The 27,176-nt window shown below is 38.0% G+C and overlaps 1 protein-coding gene across 1 annotated transcript in view; it reads left to right on the forward strand.

Annotated features, from left to right (window-relative positions):
* Positions 1-12,135: 12,135 nt before the first annotated feature.
* Positions 12,136-27,176, forward strand: part of PPP2R3A (protein phosphatase 2 regulatory subunit B''alpha) — a gene marked incomplete at its 5' end in the record, with an annotated part of 158,547 nt that continues 143,506 nt past the window's right edge. Inside the window, one exon of the mRNA XM_079704145.1 lies at positions 12,136-14,130. Within this exon, the coding sequence (XP_079560271.1) occupies positions 12,136-14,130 (1,995 nt within the window). The remainder of the gene's footprint in view (positions 14,131-27,176) is intronic.

Here is a 27,176-nt window from a genome sequence, read left to right on the forward strand (position 1 = left end):
TTTAGAACTCAGTAGTCAAAGACAACCCAAAAGATTTGAATAGAAACTTCACAAAAAATGATACATATGAATTGCTAATAATAAGCATACAAAAAATGCTCAATATCATTAGTCGTCAGGGAAATGCAAATTAAAACCACAGTGGGATACCACTTCACACCTGCTAAAATGGGTAAAATTAAGGAAACTGACAAGTATCCAAAAGGTTGTAGAGCCACTAGAGCTCTCAGGTGTTGCTGATGAGAGCGTAAAATGGTAGAACCACTTTGGAAAACTATTTTACAGGTTTTTATAAAATTAAAGTACACTTCTCATGACTCAGTATTTCCATTGTTAATTACCCAAAAGAAATGAACGCGTATTCACAAAAAGACTTTTACTTGAAGGTTCACAGCAGTTTTAATTCATAATAGTCCAAACTAGAAACAACCCAGATGTCCATTAACTGAATAGATAAGACAAATTTGGGTATATGTAATTATATATCAATAGAATATCTACTAAGCAGTAAAAAGGTATAAACAAATTATGCATTCAATAACATGGATGAATCTCAGAACCATTGTTCGAAGTGAGAGAAGCCAGACAAAAAAGTATACATCTCATGTGATCACATTCATGTGAAGATCTGGAACTGGCAAAATGAATGTATCGTGATAGGACTCAGATCAGCAGTTGTCAGATATTGCAGCATAGGAGACCTGATTGGGAAAGGGCACAGGAATAGTTTTAGGGTGATGTAAATGTTCTTTCCTTTTTAGGACAGTGGCTGCTACACAATACGAACATTTTTACTGTATGTAAATTACACATCAGTAAAGCTGATTTAAAATAAAAGTGAGGCGCTGAAGAGCTGAGAGGAAGCTCTCTGTTTTAGAGTAGGATTTGTCAATTAGTGGGCTTCATGTAAGGTGATCACGTGGATATCCAATCTCCAGAAAAGGATTCTTCAATCCATAATGGGGGCTGGGAGCTGGAGGTAATAAGCCTGGTTTCTGTTGACCTGGACTTGGGCAGGGGAAAGGGGGCTGGTGGACTTCATCAGAAAGTAGACTTTCACTCAACTTTAAGTCCTGTACCACCCTCTCCTTCATACACAGCCCTGGGGTTGATGCTTTTCTGGTTCAGTTTTTATCACCAGCAATTAAGATTCCTGTCTTAGCAGGATGAAGGAGGGATGATTTTCTGGGTTTATGGAGTAGTGGTGGGGAGAACTCTAACTATTCCTTTGCAGACGTTCAAGCAGTCCCCTGTGTTCAGTCCTCTACCCTAGCCCGTGTTCTGTGGTACTTGGTACCTCCTAACCTGGGCCTTTGGGGATTGTGCAGGGAGAATTGGTTTGTTTGCCATTAGTATCCCTTCCTCCTCTACTCTGCTAAGTCGTTGACCATTCTGCTGCTGTTTTCTATCTTCTTATACAGCGATTTGGGGTTACAGGTGTCACTTAGGTTCTTTGAAGACAGAGTTTACATTCCTAGTTTTGTTCTTACTGTTTGGAGGAGGACCTTAGAACTGTAAAATCCATACAGTACATTTTCAACTTCAGCAATACGAAACTCCTGCTAAGTCTCCAAACACACAAGGTTTTTTCATCTCTCTGTACCTTTGTAGAATTCCTTTTTGCTTATAAGGTCCCGTTGAATTTCTTCTTCACCTGCTAAGGCTTTTATCTTTCAAAATCCAGTTCTCCCTCCTAACTTTTCTTGTCGGCTGCCTCTGTACCTTTATTTCACAAGAAATCCACTTAATCAGGAAGTTTACTCTGGAGGAATACCAGGAGCCACTGGAAAGTACTTGTTAGAGTAATCATACACTGATTAAAGTGAAAGTGATAGGAAGTGTTGAATGAACTCTGAAATTGCATATGAACCACTTAGATAGAAATTGGGAAAACAGACCCTGGCCCATTGCAGGGATGAAAGAAGCAGGGAAGATGAAAGCCTTGGGGGAGGTGGGCAGGCAGTGTGCAACAAGACCGAGGGAGGAATAAATGTAAACATTCAATATTTATTTTATTTTATTTTTTTGGCTGCATCAGGTCTTAGTTGCAGCACGTGGGATCTTCGTTGAGGCATGCAGGATCTTTCATTGAGGCATGGGCTTTTCTCTAGTTGCGGCGTGTGGGTTTTCTCTCTCTAGTGGCACGTGGGCTCCGGATCACGTGGGCTCTGTAGTTTGCAGCACGTGGGCTCTCTAGTTGGGGCACGTGGGCTCAGTAGTTGTGGCGCGTGGGCTTAGTTGCCCCATGGCACGTGGGATCTTAGTTCCTGACCAGGGATCAAACCCGCATCCCCTGCATTGGAAGGCGATTCCTTACCACTGGACCACCAGGGAAGTCCCATAAACATTCACAATGTAAACTCTAGTTTCCCTTTCTGCTTTCTACCCCTGATACACATGTTTAGACCGATATTTCATCAAATTGAAGATTGTAAAACACTCATTGCATGTGCCATTAAGAAAGAAAAAACTCAAACTATGATACAATGCTTTCTTATCATTTAGAACTTTTTTACTTATTAGAAGAGTTCTTGTCACAGATATCTTTTAGACAGATATTTTTAATTATACATAACTCTTGTGCATACATAGTCTTTGGGACTATGCCATAGTCTTTGGGATTTTTTTTTTTTTTGAAATCTCACTTGCCAAGGTTACCAGTGACCTTCACATTGGCAAAGCCAGTGGGTAATTTTTGTTTTTCCTTGACCTCTCAGCAGCATCCAACACTAGTGACCTCCGTTTTGAAAGTTTCTCCTTCAGCATCCTTGAAATTGCTTCTTGGGATCCCTCTAAGAATTCTGTTCTTCTCTTTAACCCAGAAATGTCAGTGATCCTCAGCCCAGAGCCCTTCTCACTTTATGCACTCACCCTGAGTGACCTCTCAGGGCTGCCTCTCCAACCCAGATCTTGCTGCTGACCTGCAGGTTTTTATATTCACATTTCATGCAGTCATCACCACTTGGATGTTCCACAGGTACCTCTTCAAACAACACATTCAGAATAAAACTCTTCATCTTTTCTATGGCCACCTCCCATAAAACAAAAACAAAAAATCTGTGTTGGAAGTGACAACATTAGTCCCCCAATACCCAAGCGAGAAACCCAAGATTCCTCCCTCTTACTCTCTTCTCCTTTTCTGTGAATTCTTTCTCACTATCTAATCAGTGCCCTTCTCTTTGTTAATTACTGCCACCTTCCTGGTTTCGGGTCTCACCACTTCTTGCATGGATTATTACAGCCTTCTAATTGATTTCCATGCCTCCACTCAGCTACTAGAGTGGTCTTTCTCAAACATAAACCTCATCATGTTACTTCCCAGCCTAAATGTCTTTGTTTCCTTTTGCATAGTTTTCCAAATAAAGTTCAGACTGCTTAGGTTAGCACACGAGACAGTCTGTGGTCCAGTTCCTGCTGCTGCTCTCTGGTTTCCTCCCCTCTTGCATGTCTGTACACTCCCTCCAGTGAAATCAGCTGGAACTATCATAGTTCTGAACTCACTGTGCCATGTTAGGCCTCTGAGCCTTCACATGTCTGTCTCTCTCTGCCTAGAGTATTCTTTCTTTCCTTTTTGTCTAACTAATTCTTATCAATCCCTCAAAATGAGGTATATACATCCCTTATTTGGGGAAGCCTTTCCTGACTCTTAGATCTGATTTAAATACTCTCTTTCAAAATGGACAAAGGGCATGAAGAAAGGCTTTGTGAATGAACAACACAAAATGCCTACTAGGTAAATAAAAAGATGTTCAGGCTCGGATTAAAACAATGTACTTCATTTATTCACCTATCAAATTAGCAACGATTTAAAGAGTGGTATCACTCAAGGAGAACGTGGGGAGATGGGCCCACTCCTACACTGACATTGGAAGTATAAATTTGCCATTTTTCTGGAGGGCAGAAAATGGATGTATATATCTATTTATCTAAGAACCATTAAAAAGTATATGCATACACATACACCCCTTTTGACTCAGCATTCTCCTCCTTGCAATATATCCTAAGAAAACAACTTTTTTTGGTAAAACATATTTTCACAAGAAAAATTTCAGGATGTTCATTCATAAAAATATTAAGTGGTTATTTCTGAATGGTAATTTGAGTAATTAAAGTGTCTTTCTAACTTTTCTGAGAAGAACATGTATTAATTGTGAGAGCAAAACAGGGGAAAACAGAAGCCCCACCCTAGTGCTCCTGATACCCTGCTTTGCTTGCCTCCCTTGTTGCCCTCATTAAACAGTGAGTGTGCTGAGGGCTATCACCATGAATTATTCAGTATCATCCCACCAGCACCTGGCTCAGAGTAGAAAATGCTGGATGAGTCAGTTATACCAGTAACAGCTAACAGTTATTGAGCATTTCCTGTGTCTTGGGCATTGTTCTAAGCATTTGACATATTCACCTCATTCTCATGAGATGGGTACTATTATTATCTCTGTTTTGCAGGTGACAGGCTGACAGAAGTTAACCAACTTCTGTAAGACCACACTGCTGTAAGCAGCAGGGTTGGGATTCAAACCCATGCAGACTGGTTTTTACTAGTGACACAAGATAGCATCGTGGTTCTGAGTTAGATTGTATCTCTGATTGAGAATAGTTGGATTAGATTCCATGTCTAGGATTCCAACCAGACAATTGGGCATCAGTTGAATCGTGGTCTAAATAAAAAGGCAGAATTTGACACCCACAGATGTGAACCAAATACCAGGGAAGTAATCTTCATTTCTTTGGCCTTTAAAAAAAAAACTCAAATCATTTTAGACTGTAAACTTCTCATTGAAATTGGTATCACCCCTTGGGATTTAACTTTGTTATATGTTCCCTCTCTCTGCTATTCATGTCCCTTCAAAACTTAAAGACCTAAATTTTTTTTTTTTTTTTTTTTTTTTATGGCTGTGTTGGGTCTTCGTTTCTGTGTGAGGGCTCTTTAACTCTTCTTCCCACCACTTCTCTTTCTCAGTAAGATTACTTATGACAAGTTCATCAAATTTTATTTTTAAAACCTATCAATCTTCATTTTTACCATATCTTCTCTTTTTTTCTTCATATTTTCTTTTAAAGTCTCAGAATTTCTGAAAGCTGCATTCCTATTATCTGGAACTGTACTGAATAATATGATGGCCACTAGCCATATGTGGCTTTCTAAGTTAAAATTAATCAAAATTAATTTGAATAGGCAAAAGATTTAAACAGCGCTTCTCCAGGGAGATACGGGGCTGGTCAGTAAGCACAGGAAAAGATGTTCAACATCATTAGCCATGTAGATGTAGGTTAAAGCCCCGATGAGATAACACTACACACTATTAGAAAGGCTAAAATAGAAAATACTGACAATCACAGATGTTGAAGAGGATGAAGAGGATGTGGAATCAACCATATCTCTCATACATTACTGGTGGGAATGTAAAGTGGTATAGCCACTCTGGTAAACAGTTTGGCAGTTTCTTATAAAAATACACTTAATGTTCAACCCAACAATCAGACTTGTAAATAACCTGTGGTTAATTACCATAGAGAAATGAAAAACATGTTCACACAAAAACCTGCACACTAATACTCACAGCAGCTTTATTTGTAATAACCAAAACTGCAAACAACATAAATATCCTTTAATAGGTGAATGGGCAGACAAGCTGTGGTATATCCATACAATAAACTCAGCAATAAAAAGGAATGAACTGTTGATGCATGCAGTAAAGTGAATGACCCTCAAAATCATTGTGTTCAGTGAGAGAAGCCAATCTCAAAAGCTTACACACTGTGTGATGCCACACGTAAAACATTCTTGAAATGACAAAATCATAATGATGGAGAACAGATCAGTGGTCTGTTGACTGTATGACTACAAAAGGGTAGTATGTGGGGTTTTGAGGGATGATGGGGTAGTTCTGTATCCTAATTGTGGTGGTACTTACTATAAAAGGAAGGGAAGAAGGAAAGAAAAGGAAGAAGTGATTCATGTAAAACTGGTGGTATCCAAATAAGCTCCGTTAATAGTCAATTTCCTGGTTTTGGTCATGGTGCTGTGGTGATATAGGATGTTACCATTCAAGGAAACTCGGGGAAGGGTACACAGGAACTCTCTATATTATTTTTGTAACTTCGATGTGAGTCTACAACAATTTCAAATTAAAAATTTTTTAAATAAAGTTACAATTCAGTGCTTCAGTTACACCAGCCACGTTTTAAGTACTCAGCAGTCCCATGTGGCTAATGGCAGCCATATCAGTGCAGATATGGAATGTTTCCATCAATGCAGAAAGTCTTATTAGACAGCACTGGTTTAAAAGCATACGTCTGACTCTGGCCAGGGTTCTCTCCTCCTTGACTATTTCAGATTCTAATATCACATGAATACTTTCTTGTATTTTCTGTCATGTTACTTTATCAACTTGTTGTTTTGCTTATTTTCAAACCTAGAGAAATACTTCTCTTTACTTTCTCAAATTTCATGTCAATTTAGGAATTTATTTGACATGGGTTTTAATAGGTATCTGTATATTTAAATTTTCTAACAGTTCTGCATTTTGCTTCTGGACCAGTTTTATCACCTGTATTAAGATATAGTCCTGGGACTTCCCTGGCAGTCCAATGGTTAGGACTCCGTGATTCCACTGCGGGGGGCATGGGTTTGGTCCCTGGTCAGGGAACTAAGATCCCGAATGCTGCACGGCGCAGCCAAAAAAAAAAAGGTTAAAAAAAAAAAAGCTCTCATACAGTTATTCTAATATACTTTCTTGACAGTATCCATTGTATTTTCCTTCTCTTTTATCCTTACCCAAAAGCTTTTTCAAAATCTTGGATTTCTGAAAAGGTGCATAGTTTTTCGTGTTTGGTGCTGTTTCTTCCCTGTCTTCTGGATGTACATCTTTTGAAAAGGTAATTCCTTCAATTGCCATGTTCTAGTCTTTTGTCCCATAACACTTATTCCTCTTTGGCACCTTTGTATTTTCACTTAAAAATTAATGGGTACTCACTTTATTGTGGAACTTTACTATGGAACTTTATACTTGAGCTTCATCCACCCTGCAGGATACTTAGCTTTATAGTTTTATATGAGCCACCATCTGGGATTTGAAGGCAAGGCAGTAGAGGATGAAACAACAGCTCAAGATCCATTCACATAACAACAAAGTTGAGACACTGAAGGAAAAAAAAGAATAGGGGTAATTCACCTGAAGAAAGCCACAAAAAAAGAAAAGGAAAGGAATATTGGAATTAAGATTTATATATTTGTGGAAGGAAGATCTGAATATTATAATGATGTCAGTGTTCCTTCAAAATCATTCATAAGTTTACTGCAATTATAATCAAATTCCTATAGGATTTTGCTTAAAACTTGACAGGGCAGAAACTCATCCGGAAGACCATCAAAGAATATTTGAAGCGTAAAAAAGAATCATAATTAGAAATATGAGGGAAAAAAACCAGGTAGTAAAACTTAATAAGACAACAGTAATTATGATAGTGTAGGCTTGGCATAAAAACAGAGTAATAATCATTGAATCTAAAGAGCCAGGAAATATACCCTAAACAGTATAAGAATTCAACAAAAGAAAGGGGTCTTCTTGAATTAATTGTATAAATTGTATCTGATTTCACTGTCTCTAATACATAAATAAACAAAGGATATGAATAGAAAATTTACCAAAGAAGAAATATAACAAATAAGGAAAATAAACAGAATTTTCTAGGATTGAAGAAGTAAAAATGAAAACAATGAAGTTCTGTTTCTCATTATTAAATGGGTAAAGGTTTTTATCATTAAAATGCAGATGTGATTGATGGTACAGTTAAACTCATGCTCTCCTTCTCTGCTGTCATCATCTCCTTCCTATCGTGGCCTTACTGCACCTTTCTTGATGCAGTAGTATTGCACATTCTGTCATTCAACAAATCATATCAGCTCTACCTTTGAAATATATACAGCGTTTAAATGTCTCCAGTGTTCCTCTCCTGGTTCAAGCCCCCAGCCTTCTTGCCTGGTTTATTGCTATAGCCCCTGACTTGTCTCTTCTTATCTTGCTCCTCTACAATCTCCTCTGAACACAGAAGCCAAAATTACCAATTTAAAATGTAAGTCTGCCAGCAGTCCCACTACTGGGCATATACCCTGAGAAAACCATAATTCAAAAAGAGTCACGTACCACGGTGTTCATTGCAGCACTATTTACGACAGCCGGGACATGGAGGCAACCTAAGTGTCCATCGACAGATGAATGGGTAAAGATGATGTGGCACATATATACAATGGAATATTACTCAGCCATAAAAAGAATTGAAATTGAGTTATTTATAGTGAGGTGGATGGACCTAGAGTCTGTCATACAGAGTGAAGTAAGTCAGAAAGAGAAAAACAAATACAGTATGCTAACACATACATATGGAATCTGAAAAAAAAAATGGTTCTGATGAACCTAGGGGCAGGACAGGAATAAAGACACAGATGTAGAGAATGGACTTGAGGACACGGGGATGGGGAAGGGTAAGCTGGGACGAAGTGAGAGAATGGCATCAACATATATACACTACCGAATGTAAAATAGCTAGTGGGAAGCTGCTGCATAGCACAGGGAGATCAGCTCAGTGCTTTGTGACCACCTAGACGGGTGGAATAGGGAGGGTGGGAGGGAGATGCAAGAGGGAGGGGATATGGGGATATACGTATACATATAGCTGATTCCCTTTGTTATACAGCAGAAATTAACACAACATTGTAAAGCAATTATACTCCAATAAAGATGTTACATAACTAACTAAAAAAAATGTAAATCTGATCATGTCATTTCTCTGCTCAGTAGACATCAGTTGTATCCCAGCTCACTCAGAGTAAAGCCAAATTCATCATAATAGTCTACAGACCCTGCATGGTTTAGTGTCCTACCTTTCCTTTCTGACCTCGTCTCCCACACTGCCCCCCTTGCTTTCTCTACTCTGGTCATGTTAGCCTCCTTGTCATTCTTGTAGTAAGTCAAGCATACTCACACCTCAGAGCCTTTTTACTTATGGTTATTCTGCCTGAGATGTTTTAGCCCAAAATACCTCCTCAACCTGCTCCCTCTCTTCTTTCAGATCTCTGTTCGGATGTCAGTGAGGTCTTCCCTGACTGCCCTTTGTAACACAGTACCCTCTCATCCTTTCTAAACCCTTGCTCCACTTCATTTTTCTCTATTGCACATATCACCATCTAAGTTATATGTTTACTTATGTGTTGTTTTTCTTTTTCCAGCTAGATTGTCAGTTTAATAGGGACAGGGACTTTATTCACTGCCGTATCCCTAGCACTTAGCAAGTGCCTGGCACATAGTAGGCACTCAGTATTTATTGATTAAGTAGGAACATTGATTGAACCTTTCTGTTTTGTTTTTTAAATTTTTTTCTTTTATTCTTTTTTTCTTTTTTTAATTAATTTTTTTATTGGAGTATAGTTGATTTACAATGTTGTGTTAGTCTCTGCTGTACAGTAAAGTGAGTAAGTTACACATATTTTATGATAGTTTGTGTCCCTCCATCTGGCAGATATAACAATTAGAAACATATACGCATCTAACAACAGAGTATCAAAATACAGAAAGCAAAACAAATTAAGGGAGCAATAGAAAACTCAACAATAGTATTTGGAGACTTCAATAGTCCCACTTTCAATAATGGATAGAACTACTAGGCAGAAGTTGATTGAACCTTTTTGGACAGCAACTTACAGCATGGTTTAAAAGCCTTTATTTTTTTAAAGTAAGAGAATGTTAAATTCTATCCATTGATGACGAGAGAGAGAGGTCTGCATGTGGCAGGGTCTGAGAGGATGAGATCAAGAGCAGTAATAAAGGTTGTTTTTCTCTCTCTCTCTTAGAGAGTAAGAAAAGAGATGATGGTAGTGTAATAATTTCCAAGTATAGAGGAAGTTGTACAATCAAGAACAAGCACTATGTGTTGGCCATCTTTAATAAACTCAAAATGGTCAAAGACCTGAACATAAGGCCAGACACTATAAAACTCTTAGAGGAAAACATAGGCAGAACACTCTAGGACATAAATCGCAGCAAGAGCTTTTTTGAGCCACCTCCTAGAGTAATAAAAATAAAACCAAAAATAAACAGATGGGACCTAATGAAACTTCAAAGCTTTTGCACAGCAAAGGAAACCATAAACAAGACGAAAAGCAACACTCAGAATGGGAGAAAATATTTGGAAACGAAGCAACTGACAAAGGATTAATCTCCAAAATATACAAACAGCTCATGCAGCTCAGTATCAAAAAAACACAACCCAATCACAAAATGGGTGCAAGACGTAAATAGACATTTCACCAAAGAAGACATACAGATAGCCAACAAACAGATGAAATGCTCAACATCACTAATTATTAGAGAAATGCAAATCAAAACTGCAATGAGGTGTCACCTCACACCAGTCAGAATGGCCATCATCAAAAAATCTAGAAACAATAAATGCTGGAGAGGGTGTGGAGAAAAGGGAACCCACTTGCACGGTTGGTGGGAATGTAAATTGGTACAGCCACTATGGAGAACAGTATGGAGGTTCCTTAAAAAACTAAAAATAGAGCTACCATATGATCCTACAATCCCACTCCTGGGCATATATCCAGAGAAGACTATAATCGAAAAGATACATGCATCCCAGTGTTTATTGCAGCACTATTTACAATAGCCAAGACATGGAAGCAACCTAAATGTTCATCAGCAGAGGAATGGATAAAGATGTGGTAAATGTATATAATAGAATATTACTCAGCCATAAAAAGGAACAAAATTTGGTTATTTGTAGAGACGTGGATGGACCTAGAGACTGTCATAGAGTGAAGTAAGTCAGAGAAAAACAAATATCGTATATTAATGCATATATGTGGAATCTAGAAAAATGGTATAAATGATCTTATTTGCAAAGCAGAAATAGAGACACATAGAGAACCAATGTATGGATACCAAGTGGGAAAGGAGGGGAGTGGGATGAACTGGGAGATTGGGATTGACATATATACACTATTGATACTATGTATAAAATAGATAACTAATGAGAACCTACTATATAGCTCAGGGAACTCTACTCAGTGCTCTGTGGTGACCTAAGCGGGAAGGAAATCCAAAAAAGAGGGGATATATTATACATCTAGCTGATTCACCTTGCTGTACAGTAGAAACTAACACAACATTGTAAAGCAACTATACTCCAATAAAAATTAAAAGGAAAAAAAAGAAAAGAAAACTAGGTTGATGGAAGCAAAATGTTGATGCAGGTCAGTAGCAGAAAATAAGGCTATAGGTGATGAATAGATGTTAAAAGTGTTGAAAATGAGTCAAAGGAGCTAGGCCTGCCATGATGCATGATAGAGATCAGTAATGTGAATTATTGAACTATGAGGGGTGCGAAAGCTCTCTAAATCCAAGCTAGTTAGTGTCATGTAAGATAGCAAGGAAGGTAGGATAAGAAATACCAATTGAGAGGCAGTTGTAACAAGGCAGAGTTGAGGTATTACTACTCTAGGTTAGTAAGGAGTGTATGAAACAAAGTCATGAATCAAAGATAAGCCATCAGTGATGTGGCAAAGAATGAGGTGATTAACTGCATATGGGATGCAAAGGGAGAGGAAATAAAAGGTTCTCTCAGTATTAAGAGATCATATTCCCTTTTAATTATTTTCTTTTTTCATTATAGGTTTTCCTGTCATTCATAGAAAAATGGATCATTTAAACCTTTGGAGGACTCAGTTATCACAATACTTCTATACTACCAACTGAGATTCATGACAGTAAATTTATGACCATAAATGTCTGCATCATAGAACTGCTGAAGAACTAAGAATATTCTTTAATCTTCTTAAAATTTATTCCTAAAAATAATCCTATAGTATCATGATATTACTAAATTAAACTAGAAGGCACAATTATTAAATTATTAGACTTGTTAATAAGAGCACACATGTGCAACGGCTACTGTATCCTGACAGTTACCAAACCTCAAATTTTGATGATTTCCCTTTGTGGGAAAGGTCATTATATTTGCAAGAAACCACTGAACATTGTCATCAAATATATTTTCAGCTGAGTGTCATTTAGGAGAATTTACTTGAAACAAGTTCTAGAAAATTCCATGCCCCACCAAAGTGGATTTGATATTATGGCAGCAACTTACAGACTTGTGGTTAGTACTGTGAACCACTACAGCAGTGTGGTGATAGACCGGCGTTTTGAGCAAGCTGTACATTATTGCACTGGAACCTGCCACACCTTCACACATGGAGTTGACTGCATTGTGGTCCATCATAGTGTTTGTGCAGACCTCTTACACATCCCTGTGTCTCAGTTCAGAGATGCAGATCTGGACTCTCTGTTTCTACCCCATGAAAATGGGTTTTCCTCAGCTGAAGGTGACTATCCCCATCAGGCCCTCACAGGCATACCCAGGGTCAGGAAAGGATCTACATTTCAGAACACCTGTAACTTAAAGGACATTGCAGGAGAAGCAATCAGTTTTGCTAGTGGGAAAATAAAAGAATTTTCCCTTGAAAAACTCAAAAACTCTAACCACACAGCTTACAGAAAGGGAAGGAAAGTTAAGTCTGACTCATTTAACAGGAGGTCAGTTGATTTTGACTTGCTCTGTGGCCATTATAACCATGAAGGGAACTCCCCATCCTTTGGTTTACTCCGGAGTTCCTCAGTCGAGGAAAAATCTTTATCCCATAGAAACTCACTTGATACGAACCTGACTTCATTGCTTCTTCACAACTTCTCTGAAGAAGACCTGGTTACTCAGATTTTGGAAAAACATAAAATAGACAATTTTTCTTCTGGAGCAGACATAAAGATATGCTTAGACATCTTGCTAAAATGCTCTGAGGATTTGAAAAAATGCACAGACATCATAAAACAATGTATAAAGAAAAAGTCAGGGAGTAGCATCAATGAAGGAAATGGTAATGATGCAATTTCTAGCTCTGAAACTGTCTATATGAATGTAATGACCAGGTTAGCATCCTATCTGAAAAAGCTACCATTTGAATTCATGCAGTCTGGGAATAATGAGGCTATAGATTTAACAGAACTGGTCAGTAATATGCCTAGTTTACAACTGACTCCCTTCTCCCCAGTATTTGGCACTGAACAGCCCCCTAAGTATGAGGATGTTGTCCAGCTCTCAGCCCCGGACTCTGGACACTTTCAAACTATAGAACTGCAAGATGACAAGCACAGTTCTAGGAAAACAGAGACTGTAAAATCCATTCCAAACAGCTCTACAAATTCCTTGTGTAGTTTAGAGATAAGTGATCCCAGACCTCTAAAAAATGTCCAGCTTCAATCACAGTCATTAACCATGAACGCTTTAGAAAATGTTTCTTCTGGTAATCTAGTGGAAACCCTTTATATTGAGGAAGAGTCAGATGGAAAGAAAGCATTAGATAAAGGACAGAGGACAGAAAATGGAGCCAGTCAGGAGTTGTTAAAGGTAAATGAAGATAGAGCAGAATTATCAGATCACGGTACTCATCTTAAAAAATGCCCTGCCTCAATGCAAAATGAAATTGGTAAGATATTTGAGAAGCCAATGGTTAATCTACCTGAGGAAGATCTTAAATCAAAAGTTCCTAAAGTTGAAGAGGGAAACCACAGAGATTTTATGAATCCTAACAGTCAGGAAGAGATAGATAAATTGTTAATGGATTTGGAATCTTTCTCACAGAAAATGGAGACCTCTCTAAGGGAGCCACTTGCCAAAGGTAAAAGCTCCGTCTCTCTAAATAGTCATAGTCAGTTGACTGGTCACCTCCCTGTAGATCTTGAGCCTAAATCTAAAGTCTCTTCACCCACGGAAAAAGTCTCACCTTCCTGCCTAACAAGGATTATTGAAACCAACGGACACAAAATAGAGGAAGAGGATCGAGCCCTCTTACTGCGAATTCTAGAAAGCATTGAAGACTTTGCTCAAGAACTGGTTGAATGCAAATCAGGCAGAGGGAACCTATCACAAGAAAAAGAGATGATGCAAATTCTACAAGAAACCTTGACAACTTCCTCGCAGGCCAGTTTATCAGTCTGTAGAAGTCCTGTTGGTGATAAAGCCAATGACACTACCTCAGTGGTTTTGATTCAGCAGACCCCAGAGGTGATCAAGGTAAGACCCGCCAATCTTCAGTTCTGAGATGTCTCCAAAGAAATGTTCTAATGTTTGCAAAATTTATAAACAAAAACTTTTTATTACTCATTTTATGTTCTACTAAAGCTCCTGCCCTGCACTAGGCACGGTCTCACTAAGTTCAGTGGAGAAAGCCAAAAAGCAAAGTCTTTAGAGTCAATCAGACTAGTTTTAGTTGCCTTCCCCACATCCTTTATCATCTTCCTAGCTCTGTGACCAAAGGAAAGTTACTTAACCTTAATATTCTCATCTATATAATGGAAATAATAATGATCAAGATAACTTATGTGAAGCACAAGCAAGGTGCCTTACACAAAGTAGGCATTTTATATTAGTTCTTACCCTCAGTCAACCAGTAGGCCACTTATTACTAAATGCTGTGTAGAGTGCAAGCCAGTGTAGAACTTAAAATCTAGTTGGGGAAACAAAGCTAACATACCAGAAACAGTATGTGAACGTGTAAGCATGTCTCTGAAAGTTCTGTTAGTGCAGTAGGTCTTCAAAGAAGGTAAAGAGTAGAGGATGTGAGATTTCCTTCATCATGCGAGTGAGAATAAATATCCATCCACAGTCATAGGGTAGAAGTGTTTTCAAAAGGCTTTGAATCTACCCTGCTACTGATAGCATTGTTTTTGAATAATCCCAGAAAGGGAGTTATCTGCCCATTTGTAGGTATGTGTGTGTGTGTCTTAGCACAACAGGATTATTTTTGTTCATTTTACATGTCCAGCGCAGTTGGTAAGAGGCTTTGCTCCACCTTACTCAGGGACCCAGGCTGATGGGTGCTCCATGTTCCTACAGCTGCCCCATTGCCCCAGCTGGAATATGTGGCCTGTGAGTTCACTGAGGAAGGCAAAGAAAGGAATGGAGCTTTTAACTGCCTTGTCCCACACCATGACACACTTCCCATCTGCTCACAATCCAGTGATTCCAACCTGAAGTCTAAGAATCATAGGGGAGCACATAGAATATTTGGTGAGCACTGTCTCTACCATATGAATATACCATACATGCCGACGTATATGAATTCAGACATGAAGCCAAATCAACAAAGCAAGTTGTAAAATAATGATATGAATTATTTAGAGATAGTTACATTTGTCCAAAAAGTATGAATAAATACATGGAAACATCAGATACAGTATTCAGAACAATGATTAATCCCTAGAGGAAGGAAGAGAGATGGAACTGAGGAAGGGTGCCCAGGGCCTCAGTAAAATTAGTAATGTTCTGTTTCATAATCTGGTGATGGATCATAAGTATTTTGTCATTATTTTATGCCATGTTGTATATCTTTAATGTAGTAAATTTAAAAAACAAATGGATATTAGAGATGGCATAAATATGGCCAAGTTAAAAAACAAGTTACTTATTATTTTAGCATTAATGTTTTCATTGGAACAGGAAAAAATGCATATTGGGATCAGATGAATAAATTTTACCTCGTATTTGTTTTGTGGCTGTTGTTCTCCTGTGCACATTTTTAGTTACTAGTGACACTAAAGTTTAAAACAATACCTACTTAAGGTTATTAGATAATTTAGGTCTAAAGATCCTCAAGTGTTCACTGGGCATTTCTGTGAAATCTCTGTGTGAGCCTCCTCATTCATTGATTCACAGATGGTGATATCTTTAGTTAACGTGGGTCAGTGCTGGGGGGAGGAACTATGGAAATTAATTATAAAAATAAGAAAAAAATCCTTTCATGTACACAGGCAATACTGATGTGCTTAATATTTTATAAAGAAAAGAAAATGCCTATATAGCAACCTCAAAATGGTAATAACAGAAGATCTAACAGTTTTTGTGATCTGAGCCATGCCAAGATATTTAGATGTATTATCTATTTCCCCATTAAAAAAAAAAAAAGTCTACTTTCTCTGATGACATATTCCAATGTCTCACAACCACTCTAGCCAGAAACTCTAACTGTAATATAGTGTTTTGAATTTTATTTAACCCTCTTGCCCCATTATCTTCTGTGAAAAAAGGAAACAAAATTCTTCTAGGAGAGGTGGGCTACAGAAAGCAGAAAATGTGAACTTGAAGCCAAGAATAGGTCCTGTGCAGCACCTCTCCTGTGTCCCTGGCTGACAGCCCATAAGTGGGTCTTCAGTCTACGTACAGCTACCTGAAAATGACACACTGGCCTCTAAGGAGCTCCCCAGTTTTTTGACAAGTATGGACTGAAGTCAAAATCATATTAAAAGACTCTCCCGTAGGTCTTTTAAATAAGTTCCAATATCATAGAATAAAATTTGATGAGATTTCTTCTTTCCCCCCACCCCGAGGTACATAATTTTTTTAAATTGAGGTATAATTGGCATATAACATTATATTAGTTTCAGGTGTACAACATAACGACTTGATATTTGTATACACTGTGAAATAATCACCACAATAAGTCTCATTACCATCCATCACCATTACAATTTTTATTTCTTTATTGAGATATTGAGATTTCTTCTTAATGAAAGTTGAAAAAGTAATTCATGAAAAGCTAATTTAAAGAAACAGGTAATATAAAATGTTTAATTCAGGAAGGTACTTAATGCAAGAAAACAAAACCATTCTTCCTTGCCTCCTACCTTTTCATTTTTTTTTATCTTTCTTTTCTTCTTATGAAATATTTTAAATCAGGAGATGGCAAACGTTTTCTATAAAGGGCCAAATAGTAAATATCTTAGGCTTTGCAGGTCACAAGTTCTCTGTCACATAGTTTTCTTTGTTTGTTTGTTTAAACAACCTTTTAATAATGTAAAACCATTCTTAGCTCCAAGTCTTAAAAAATGGGCAGTGGGCCAGATTTGGCCCACAGACTGTAGTTTTTCAACCCCTATTTTAAACAAATAGAGAAGTATTGTGAATGGTAGAAAAAGCATTCTTATTACTCACCACTTAGCTTTGTCAAATCTTAATGTTTTGCCATAGCTTTGTTTCAGATCTTTGTTTTACTTAATATTTTCATTAATATTATCATCATCATTTAAAAAAAGGTCATCTCAGATATAGTTGAAATCCCTAGGGCTCCCCTCCCCAGTATTCTCTCCCCTTTCCAGAAGTAACCACTTCCTAAAGTGTCAATATTTATCTCCTGCAAGTTTTTTTTTTAAAACGTTTTTTAAATTTTATTTATTTATTTTTATTTATTTTTGGCTGCATCGGGTCTTCGTTGCTGCGCGCGGGCTTTCTCTAGTTGCAGTGAACGGGGACTACTCTTCATCGCAGTGCGCGGGCTTCTCATTGCGGTAGCTTCTCTTGTTGTGGAGCGCGGGCTCAGTAGTTGTGGCACACAGGATTAGTTGCTCCGTGGCATGTGGGATCTTCCTGGACCGGGCTCGAACCTGTGTCCCCTGCATTGGCAGGTGGATTCTTAACCACTGCGCCACCAGGGAAGTCCCATCCTGCAAGTTTTTATACAGTATTGTTGGTCATGTTTTTATTCTTGTATAAAAAAAATGAACAGAAAGTAGCAGAAAATAAAATCAGAGAGGTAGGTTGGGGCCACCTTATGAATGACCTTCCTTGTATGCTATGCTAAAAAGTTTGTTCTACAAAAAAGAAGCAGACTCACAGATATAGAGAACAAACTAGTGGTTGCCAGTGGGGAGAGGGAAGCGGGGAGGGGCAATATAAGGGTTGGGGGAGTAAGAGGTATAAACTACTAGGTATAAAATAAGATACAAGGATATATTGTGCAACACGGGGAATATAGCCAATATTTTATATTGATACTAAATGGAGCATAACCTTTAAAATTGTGAATTACTATATTTTATATTTTATATTGACACTAAATGGAGCATAACCTTTAAAAATTGTGAATTACTATATCATACACCTGTAACTTACATAATATTGTACAGCAGCTATACTCCAAGTTTTTAAAAAAGAGTGTTCTAGGGGAGTGGGGAGCTAAAGAAGACTTTAAAGAAGAGGAGTCCCACAAGTACAGTTTTTTAAGAATAATAATTTTTTAAAGAATAATAAATTTTAAATTAAGGATTTTATTTTTTCAACATTTTGGACAGTCAAAAATTTTCCAGTTGTTCAAAACATTTCAAGTAAAAGACTTACATAAGGGGCATGTAGGAATTGCTTTTATATGACATTGATGATTATCCCTGAGAAGAAAGATTGACTTGACAATATTATATATAATTAATATTTTAATACATATGTATTTCAAAATAATTTCTCACAAGGAACAGTATTTGTTGTCCAGAAATACAATTCAAACCTATATTGGGAGAGGGAGTCAAATAGAAAATACTAGGAGGATGTTGGGAGATTGATAAAGAGGATAATTGGTCTAAATCAGGGGTCAGCAACCTGTGGCCCATGGGCCAAATGGGACCTGCCACCTGTGTTTGTAAATAGTTTTATTGGAACACAGCTACAGTCCTTCACTTACATATGGTCTATGACTGCTCTTGTGCTCTGCCTACTAAGTTGAGTAGTTACAACAGAGACCTTAAAGCCTAATATATTTACAATCTGGCCATTTACAGAAAAAGTTTGCTAATTCTTAGTCTAGATATTATTTCATAGTAGATCAGCAAAACAGACTTTTGATAAGGTTCAGTGTGATATTTTGTTAAAGACATTGGAAATCTTGGAAACATCATTAAATATCAAGAGCAAAAACTACCAATGATGGATGGCAGTAAAACAATGTACCAGTAGAAACAGAAAAGTAAGTAAGCCCAGAGTTTCAGGATCGTTCATCATGGGTTCTGATCTACACAGCTTTCTTTTCCTCTCCAGTCACTACCTATCTCTGACTTTTCCACTTAAGATATATTCCTTTTTTTTTAACATCTTTATTGGAGTATAATTGCTTTACAATGGTGTGTTAGTTTCTGCTGTATAACAAAGTGAATCAGCTATACATACACATATATCCACATATTCCCTCCCTCTTGCGTCTGCCTCCCACCCTCCCTATCCCACCCCTCTAGGTGGTCACAAAGCACCGAGTTGAACTCCCTGTGCTATGTGGCAAAACAGATTCCTTTTCATCCCCTGTCTTATTGCCTGTTCTTTTTTCCTTTCTTTGCTCATGAACTCTCTCACTGTGTCAAGTTATCTATATCATTGGTCAACAAATGAGTGTTTGCCTATGTATATACTTTTTTCACAAAGACTCTAAGTGACAGGAAACAATCCTGTATGTCCTAGAATAGCTGAAATGTTATTCAGATGGGTCTGAAATGAGTTAAACAAAAGAGAACACGGGCTTCCCTGGTGGCGCAGTGGTTGAGAGTCCGCCTGCCGATGCAGGGGACACAGGTTCTTGCCCCGGTCCAGGAGGATCCCACATGCTGCGGAGCGGCTGGGCCCGTGAGCCATGGCCGCTGAGCCTGCATGTCCGGAGCCTGTGCTCTACAATGGGAGAGGCCACAACAGTGAGGGGCCTGCGTATCTCAAAAAAACAAACAAAAAAAACCCCCCCAAAAAAAACAAGAAAAAAAAGAGAACAGTATATTTTCACTTATATGTAGAATCTAAAAAATTAAAACGAATGAATGAATATAACAAAACAAAAACAGACTCACAGATATAGAGAACAAACTAGTGGTTACCAGTGGGTTGAGGGGTGGGAGATAGAGCAAGATAGGGGAAGGGGGTTAAGAGGTACAAACTACTAAGGAGAAAATAAAGAAGCTACAAGGATATATTGTATATTGGCTATGGGAATGTAGCCAATATTTTATAATAACTAAATGGAGTATAATCTATAAAAACACCAAATCACTATGTTGTACAACTGAAACTAATTTAATATTGTAAATCAACTATACTTCAATTTAAAAATAAAAAACAGCTTGTAGAGGAGAGAAAGGAGGTGTGGCTGAGGTTTCAAAGGGTTTCATAATAACAAATGGGTGAATTACTTAGGACATGTTTTGACATGGGACATTAAAAAAATTTTTAAACACTGAGAAAAATTGTACTGCTTTGGAAGTTCACATAATAAATGATATTTTAATTCCATGTTTTATTACCTCCAGCAGATGGTATTACAGTCATTTCTGGTCTGTTTTTAGCCTTATGGGGCAATAACCTGTTGGCTGTTATTAATTAAGTATTAAATATTAAAATAATACACCCTAACCTCCCCTGAAAATTATTTACTTTTACTTAATTTTAGTAAAAACAAAGCCAGGGGAAAATTTCCATTACTGCTTGTCTCAATCGAAAGAGTGGAGGGCAGGGGGAAGAATTCTTCAATGAAAGAAGAAGATTTTTTTTAAAGCTATACTGTAATATTTAAGTCTAGTGAAACCTTACAAATTTCACTAATTGAGGGGGAAACTTGTCTGAATTACTAGAAAGTACAAATTAAAATTTTAATGTTTAATTTTTTTAAAAAAACTATTAATTTCAAAATTAAAGAGTAAAACTATTGTCAGAGTATTGCCAGGTGTGAACTTTAGCTGGATCTGTCTTAATAATGTGGTAAAGATCATTCATAGTTGTTAAAAAATTATTAAAGAAGACAATTTAGGTGATCAAACAGACTTTATTTAACACTTCATGAAGTAGAATCTCCTTTTGGAGAACAGCAAAATGGAGTGGAAGGCAAGAAGCTTTTATAGGATAAAGAATAAAGAAAAAGGAAGAGGTAAATATCTGATTGGCCGGGGCCCCATAGTCAACCTTGTTTGGGGTGAGAAGGCCCACAGTTGGCTTGGCATTTGGGGATTAGCTGACTGAATATACAACATTTTTGGTCAAGTGGACCATTTACAGGGACACATAAGTTATCCAAGTTTTGGTTTGGTGACATGGCAGGAGGAGCTCCATCTTGAGCCTAGAAGTTTATTTCAACATAGTTAATACATTATTGGTATGCAAAACGGAGGTTGCTAAAATGCTTTAAAGTGCTTTTAAAAAGATAGTTTCTAAATAGCTTAAGCATGTACTGTGTACAGCACACAGTTGGGGATAAAGATAAATCAGACATCATAAGCTTTGTGGAGCTCACAGTCTAGTAGGAGAGATGAGCTATTTACTGTGATGCAAAGTAGAAAGAATGGATTCCATGAGAGAGATAAGTGAAGTGCTGCAGAGTTCAGAGGATGGAGAGAGAGATCCCAGCTTGTGGAATTCAAGGAAGTTTCTCTGGAGGAAATAGCATTTGGATATGGATACCCTACTCTTATCCAATTAATTTACTTTAGGTCCTAAATGTTGGTGTTATTACAGTGTTAATGATACTAAGGGTAGAGGTTTATTTCTCACATTGGCTTAGACCATTTCCATACTGTTCCAAGACATCAAAATGTACCTTAATCTTCTCCATCTATCTTACAAATATAAGCCTTTGGTCCTAGGGGAATCCAGTAAGGGAGGCTAGATGGATAGATCATAAATCCTTTGTTTCTCTCAAACCCAGGCTCTCTGGTAGTCTAATCTTGATGATCAAGAGCAAACGAAATGGGCTTAACAGAACTCCCCTTCCAAGAGAGTATAAAGGGAAATATCAGGCTGCCGTGCTTATATTATTTCAAATTCCAAGTTAGTAGAATTCACACTAATAAAGTAAAGGGTTAAATGGGTGGGACCCATCTCCCATCATTTTTCTGCAGTTTTTAAGTCAGACTTTAAGCAGACATTCTATCTCACAACCTAATTCATACCTTATCTTCTCTTTTACAACACTTCAGACTCCAAAATTGTAATCTCCAGCTCCCAAACATACCCCTATCAAAAATGAAATATTAAAATAAGAACATGCAGAGAGATTTATGAATTCCTCTCAAGTTTCTTTGCCTGGGCCACTATCCTCTATTGGCCTTTATTTAGCAAATGGTAGCATTAAATAAGTATTTATTGAATGAATAAACAAAAAAGTGAATGAATAATCAAATGAAGGGATTTTTTGCTTGTCTGCTTTGCCCCCTTCTCAAATGGAAACTCTGCCCTCTTGCCTGAAGGCCATCTCTTTCCCGGCCCTTGGCTTCTCAAGGGTGCCTGCAAAAGGACCTGACATAAGGTTCCCTTCTAGGACTTGAGGGTCGTGCCTCAGCAAGACTCAGATATCTCACCCAGACCTCTGGCCTCTTAATTCCTTTAGCTTTTAACACCTAAAAACCTATGGTGTTCTGGGCAAAATCCCATCACCTTCCCTGGCAAGAGGGGAGAACCCCATTAAAAGTGTAGATCATTTTACCTTATCGCAGGATGGAAATTTCTTGATTATAGACCGTAGGCATTTTGAGGAGAGGGTGCTCCCTTATTAACCATTGCACCCTCAAGCCCTATTGTAGTACCTCCATATACAAGCTGTTTGTTTAAGTCCTGAAAATTCCTTTTCCCCATTCTCAGAAGTCCCATCTTCATCCCCATGGATTTAGGTTGGAAAAGAACTTTTCTGGACACTTAATTTCAGTACAATTGTTTGTTTCTGTTTGTTTGTTTTTGGATGCCCAAGAGAGTCAGAGAAATCTTTTAAGGTGGGAAGGATTTACACTTATTACTAGCACTCAGTTTGTTTTTTCTGACCCTGATCAGGAATATGTGTCTGAGATACCATTCCAGGGGCAATAATGGGCCTTCCTAGGTTAATGATCTAACATTACGGGTTTTTTCAAAGTTTAAATATTATATTAGTTCATATATATATTTAAATGCAGAATAATTATTTAAATAAAATAGTATCAAAGCACACTTTTGGAACCTTATTAAAAGTTTCTTCTGGAGCATTTCTCTTTTTACTTTCTAGGTTTGTATCCATGCCTTCATTAAGATGAACCAGCCATGTCATTGAGGGAAAATGTTTCTTCTCCCCCAGCTTTATAGGTGCTGACGGTTTCCCAACATTCCCAAATGTTTGACTAGAAATCAAAACACTCAAATAGGAAACGATTCTCCCTTCTACTTCATTAACCACCATGTAGATTAATAAAAGTAAAAAGGGATCTGGCCAGGGGCAAATATAAATTTGCAGAATGAGTTCAAACAGTGTTCCCCCTCCACCTTTAATGTCTTCTAAGATCAGGTCCTTTTGCATCTCCATCCGTTCTAATTAATCAACATCACTGATCTCAGATATGTCCCCACCTGTATTCAAAAGAATATGGTAGATATGTATGTACTAATGTAGAAAAATGGTCAAGATAAATAGATAAAAATATAAATTGCAAAAGAGATGTACCAATGCGATCCCTTTTTGTTTTTAATATGTGTGTACACAAATAAATGGGGGGGTAAATATGCTCCCAATTATGCATATTCCTCTAGAAGTAAAATGCGAGACCCAGATATCCAGGTACTTCTGCTAAGTATAGCCCGCCCTACAGCCTCCAGAACAGGAGCGAAAAGGAGCTCCCAGAGCTCAGATTGCTCCTGGTAAGCAGTCCTCGGTTCCCCTCACCATTTCTGCCTTAAGACCATCAGGACTAATCTGATATGCCCTTCATCCCTGTTCACATTAGTCACCATGGAAATCTAGGAATCCAGATCATCACTTTCCTCCTCACCCTACACTTGTACATCCCCTTTTCTGAGTCCAGCCCTGAACTCCTTTCACCATGCCCTCTTGATCATCCACTAGCAAAATGTCCTAGGTCATCAAACTCTTTTCTAAACATTCCCTTTACCTTCTTGTTCTAACTGAAACCCATTTCTCCCTAAGAGTACTATAGCCATGTGAAATAATGGCACTTTTCTTTCCCACTCCACCCCCTGTCTTACTGGATCTAGAGGGAGCGGTAAATGTTCTTACGTTTCATTGCAGCTTCCATACTATTCTTTTTCCCACCTCTGTGAAACTACCCTCCCCCAACTTGGAGCTAATGTCATCAGACTTGCCACCCACTACCCCTCCTTGATTTTAGTCATCTACCACCCTCAGGTCCCTTCCCTTATTTCTTGAAGATTTTAACTCCTGGCTGTATGACACTTTCCAATACTACTTGCTAACATTCTTGTGAGTTTTCAGTAGATGAGGCATTCAGTACATGGGCTTCTCAGCTCTTTGATCTCTCCTCCAGTGAGCTTGTCCTCTGCCCTTCTTTAGCTACTCATTCTCTGGTCCTGTGTTTATGTCAGTGGCTTTAAAAGTATGGTTCCCAACTAACAGCATTAGCATCACCTGGGAGCTGGATAGAAATGCATATTCTCAGGCCCTGGCCCGGGCCTACTAAATTAAAACTCTGAGGGTGAGGCCCAGCAACCTGTGCTTTAACAAGCCCTTTAGGTGATTCTCATACATGATCTTGTTTGAGAACCACTGTCATAGTTCATCATTAAAATCACTCTCTGAATATACTCTGTTTCCATGCCTTGCCTTCATTTTGTGGTACTCATCTGGGAAAACTCCAACTCATGTTAAATGTGTTCTCTGTCTACTCTGGGCTTTTATTTGTGCAGCTGACCTTGGCTGGAGAATATCACACAACCATACTGAGTGGTCTCGCATTAAATTTATGACTGCCAACATACAGTGTGCCTTTAGCACTCTGGCAGTCCTACTACGTTTCCCTACTCCCTCACTTTCCCGCTCTGCACGTGACTCGTAGTTTCTTCTCTGTCCTCTAACATCTCCTCTTCCATCCTTGCCCTCAGCGAATTACCTTGGTTCCTGTTTTACTGAGAAAACTGAAGCAATACGAGGAGACCTGTAGCCACCCACCTAGCCACATCAGTACCTATATACTTTCCCTTACCTTCTGTTGCTGTGCATATACAGTCCGGGCACCTTTTTACGGCCATCCTCTATGCTTGTGCTCTAGATCCCCTCCTCTCCCATCAACCCAGGGACACTCCTCCAGTGATTGACCCTTTTCTCCCCTGCAGTCATCAGTTTTTGTCCCTTTGATCATTCTGTCAGCAGATAAACATGCAACAATTCTGCCCTCTTTAAAACCAGGCATCCAAGAGGCACTTTGACATCCAAGAGACACAGTTCCATCAGCTGTTATATTTGCAACGTAATGCTCGTCCCTAAGGTCCTTGACCATCAATTCTAGCCTTCTCTTTTTTTTCTCTCTTTTTTATACATCTTTATTGGAGTATAATTGCTTTACAATGGTGTGTTAGTTTCTGCTTTATAACAAACTGAATCAGCTATACATACATCCTCATAACACCTCCCTCTTGCGTCTCCCTCCCAACCTCTCTATCTCACCCATCTAGGTGGTCACAAAGCACTGAGCTGATCTCCCTTTGCTATGCAGCTGCTTCCCACTAGCTATCTATTTTACATTTGGTAGTGTATATATGTCCATGCCACTCTCTCACTTCGTCCCAGCTTACCCTTCCCCCTCCTCGTGTCCTCAAGTCCATTCTCTATGTCTGTGTCTTTATTCCTGTCCTGCCCCTAGGTTCTTCATAACCTTTTTTTTTTTTTTTAGATTCCATATGTATGTCTCAGCATACAGTATTTGTTTTTCTCTTTCTGACTTACTTCACTCTATATGACACACTCTAGGTCCATCCACCTCACTACAAATAACTCAATTTTGTTTCTTTTTATGGCTGAGTAGTATTCCATTGTATATATGTGGCACATCATCTTTATCCATTCATCTGTTGATGGACACTTAGGTGGCTTCCATGTCCGGGTTATTGTATATAGAGCTGCAGTGAACACTGTGGTACATGACTCTGTTGTTGTTTTTTTTTTCTTTTCCTATGTTTTCCTCTAAGAATTTTATACTGTCCAGTCTTACATTTAGGTCTCTAATCCATTTTGAGTTTATTTTTGTGTATGGTATTAGGGAGTGTTCTAATTTCATTCTCTTACACGTAGCTTTCCAGTTTTCCCAGCACCACTTATAGAAGAGACTGTCTTTTCTCCATTGTATATCCTTGCCTTCTTTGTCATAGATAAGTAGACCACAGGTGCATGGGTTTATCTCTGGGCTTTCTATCCTGTTCCATTGATCTATATTTCTGTTTTTGTGCCAGTACCATACTGTCTTGATTACTATAGCTTTGTAGTATAGTCTGAAGTCAGGGAGTCTGATTCCTCCAGCTGCATTTTTTTTGCCTCAAGACTGCTTTGGCTATTCGGAGTCTTTTGTGTCTCCATACAAATTTTACGATTTTGTTCTAGTTCTGTAAAAAATGACATTGGTAATTTGATAGGGATTGCATTGAATCTGTAGATTGCTTTGGGTAGTATAGTCATTTCACAATATTGATTCTTCCAATCCAAGAACATGGTATATCTCTCCATCTGTTTGTATCATCTTTAATTTCTTTCATCAGTGTCTTATAGTTTTCTGCATACAGGTCTTTTGTCTCCCTAGGTAGGTTTATTCCTAGGTATTTTATTCTTTTTGTTGCAATGGTAAATGGGAGTATTTCCGTAATTTCTCTTTCAGATTTTTCATGATTAGTGTATAGGAAAGCAAGAGATTTCTATGCATTAATTTTGTATCCTGCAACTTTACCAAATTCATTGATTAACTCTAGTAGTTTTCTGGTAGCATCTTTAGGCTTCTCTATGTATAGTATCATGTCATCTGCAAACAGTGACAGTTTTACTTCTTTTCCAATTTGTATTCCTTTTTTTTTCTTTTTCTTCTCTGATTGCCGTGGCTAGGACTTGCAAAACTATGTTGAAGAATAGTGGCGAGAGTGGACATCCTTGTCTTGTTCCTGATTTTAGAAGAAATGCTTTCAGTTTTTCACCATTGAGAATGATGTTTCCTGTGGGTTTGTCATATATGGCCTTTATTATGTTGAGGTAGGTTCTCTGTATGCCCACTTTCTGGAAAGTTTTTATCATAAGTGGGTGTTGAATTTTGTCAAAAGCTTTTTCTGCATCTATTGAGATGATCATATGGTTTTTCTTCTTCAATTTGCTAATGTGGTGTATCACATTGATTTTGCATATATTGAAGAATCCTTGCATCCTTGGGGTAAATCCCACTTGATCATGGTGTATGATCCTTTTAATGCATTGTTGGATTCTGTTTGCAAGTATTTTGATGAGGATTTTTGCATCTGTATTCATCAGTGATATTGGACTGTAATTTTCTTTTTTTGTAGTATGGTCTGGTTTTGGT

This window comes from Hyperoodon ampullatus (genome assembly GCF_949752795.1).
Source record: "Hyperoodon ampullatus genome assembly, chromosome: 5".
Lineage (NCBI taxonomy): Eukaryota > Metazoa > Chordata > Mammalia > Artiodactyla > Ziphiidae > Hyperoodon > Hyperoodon ampullatus.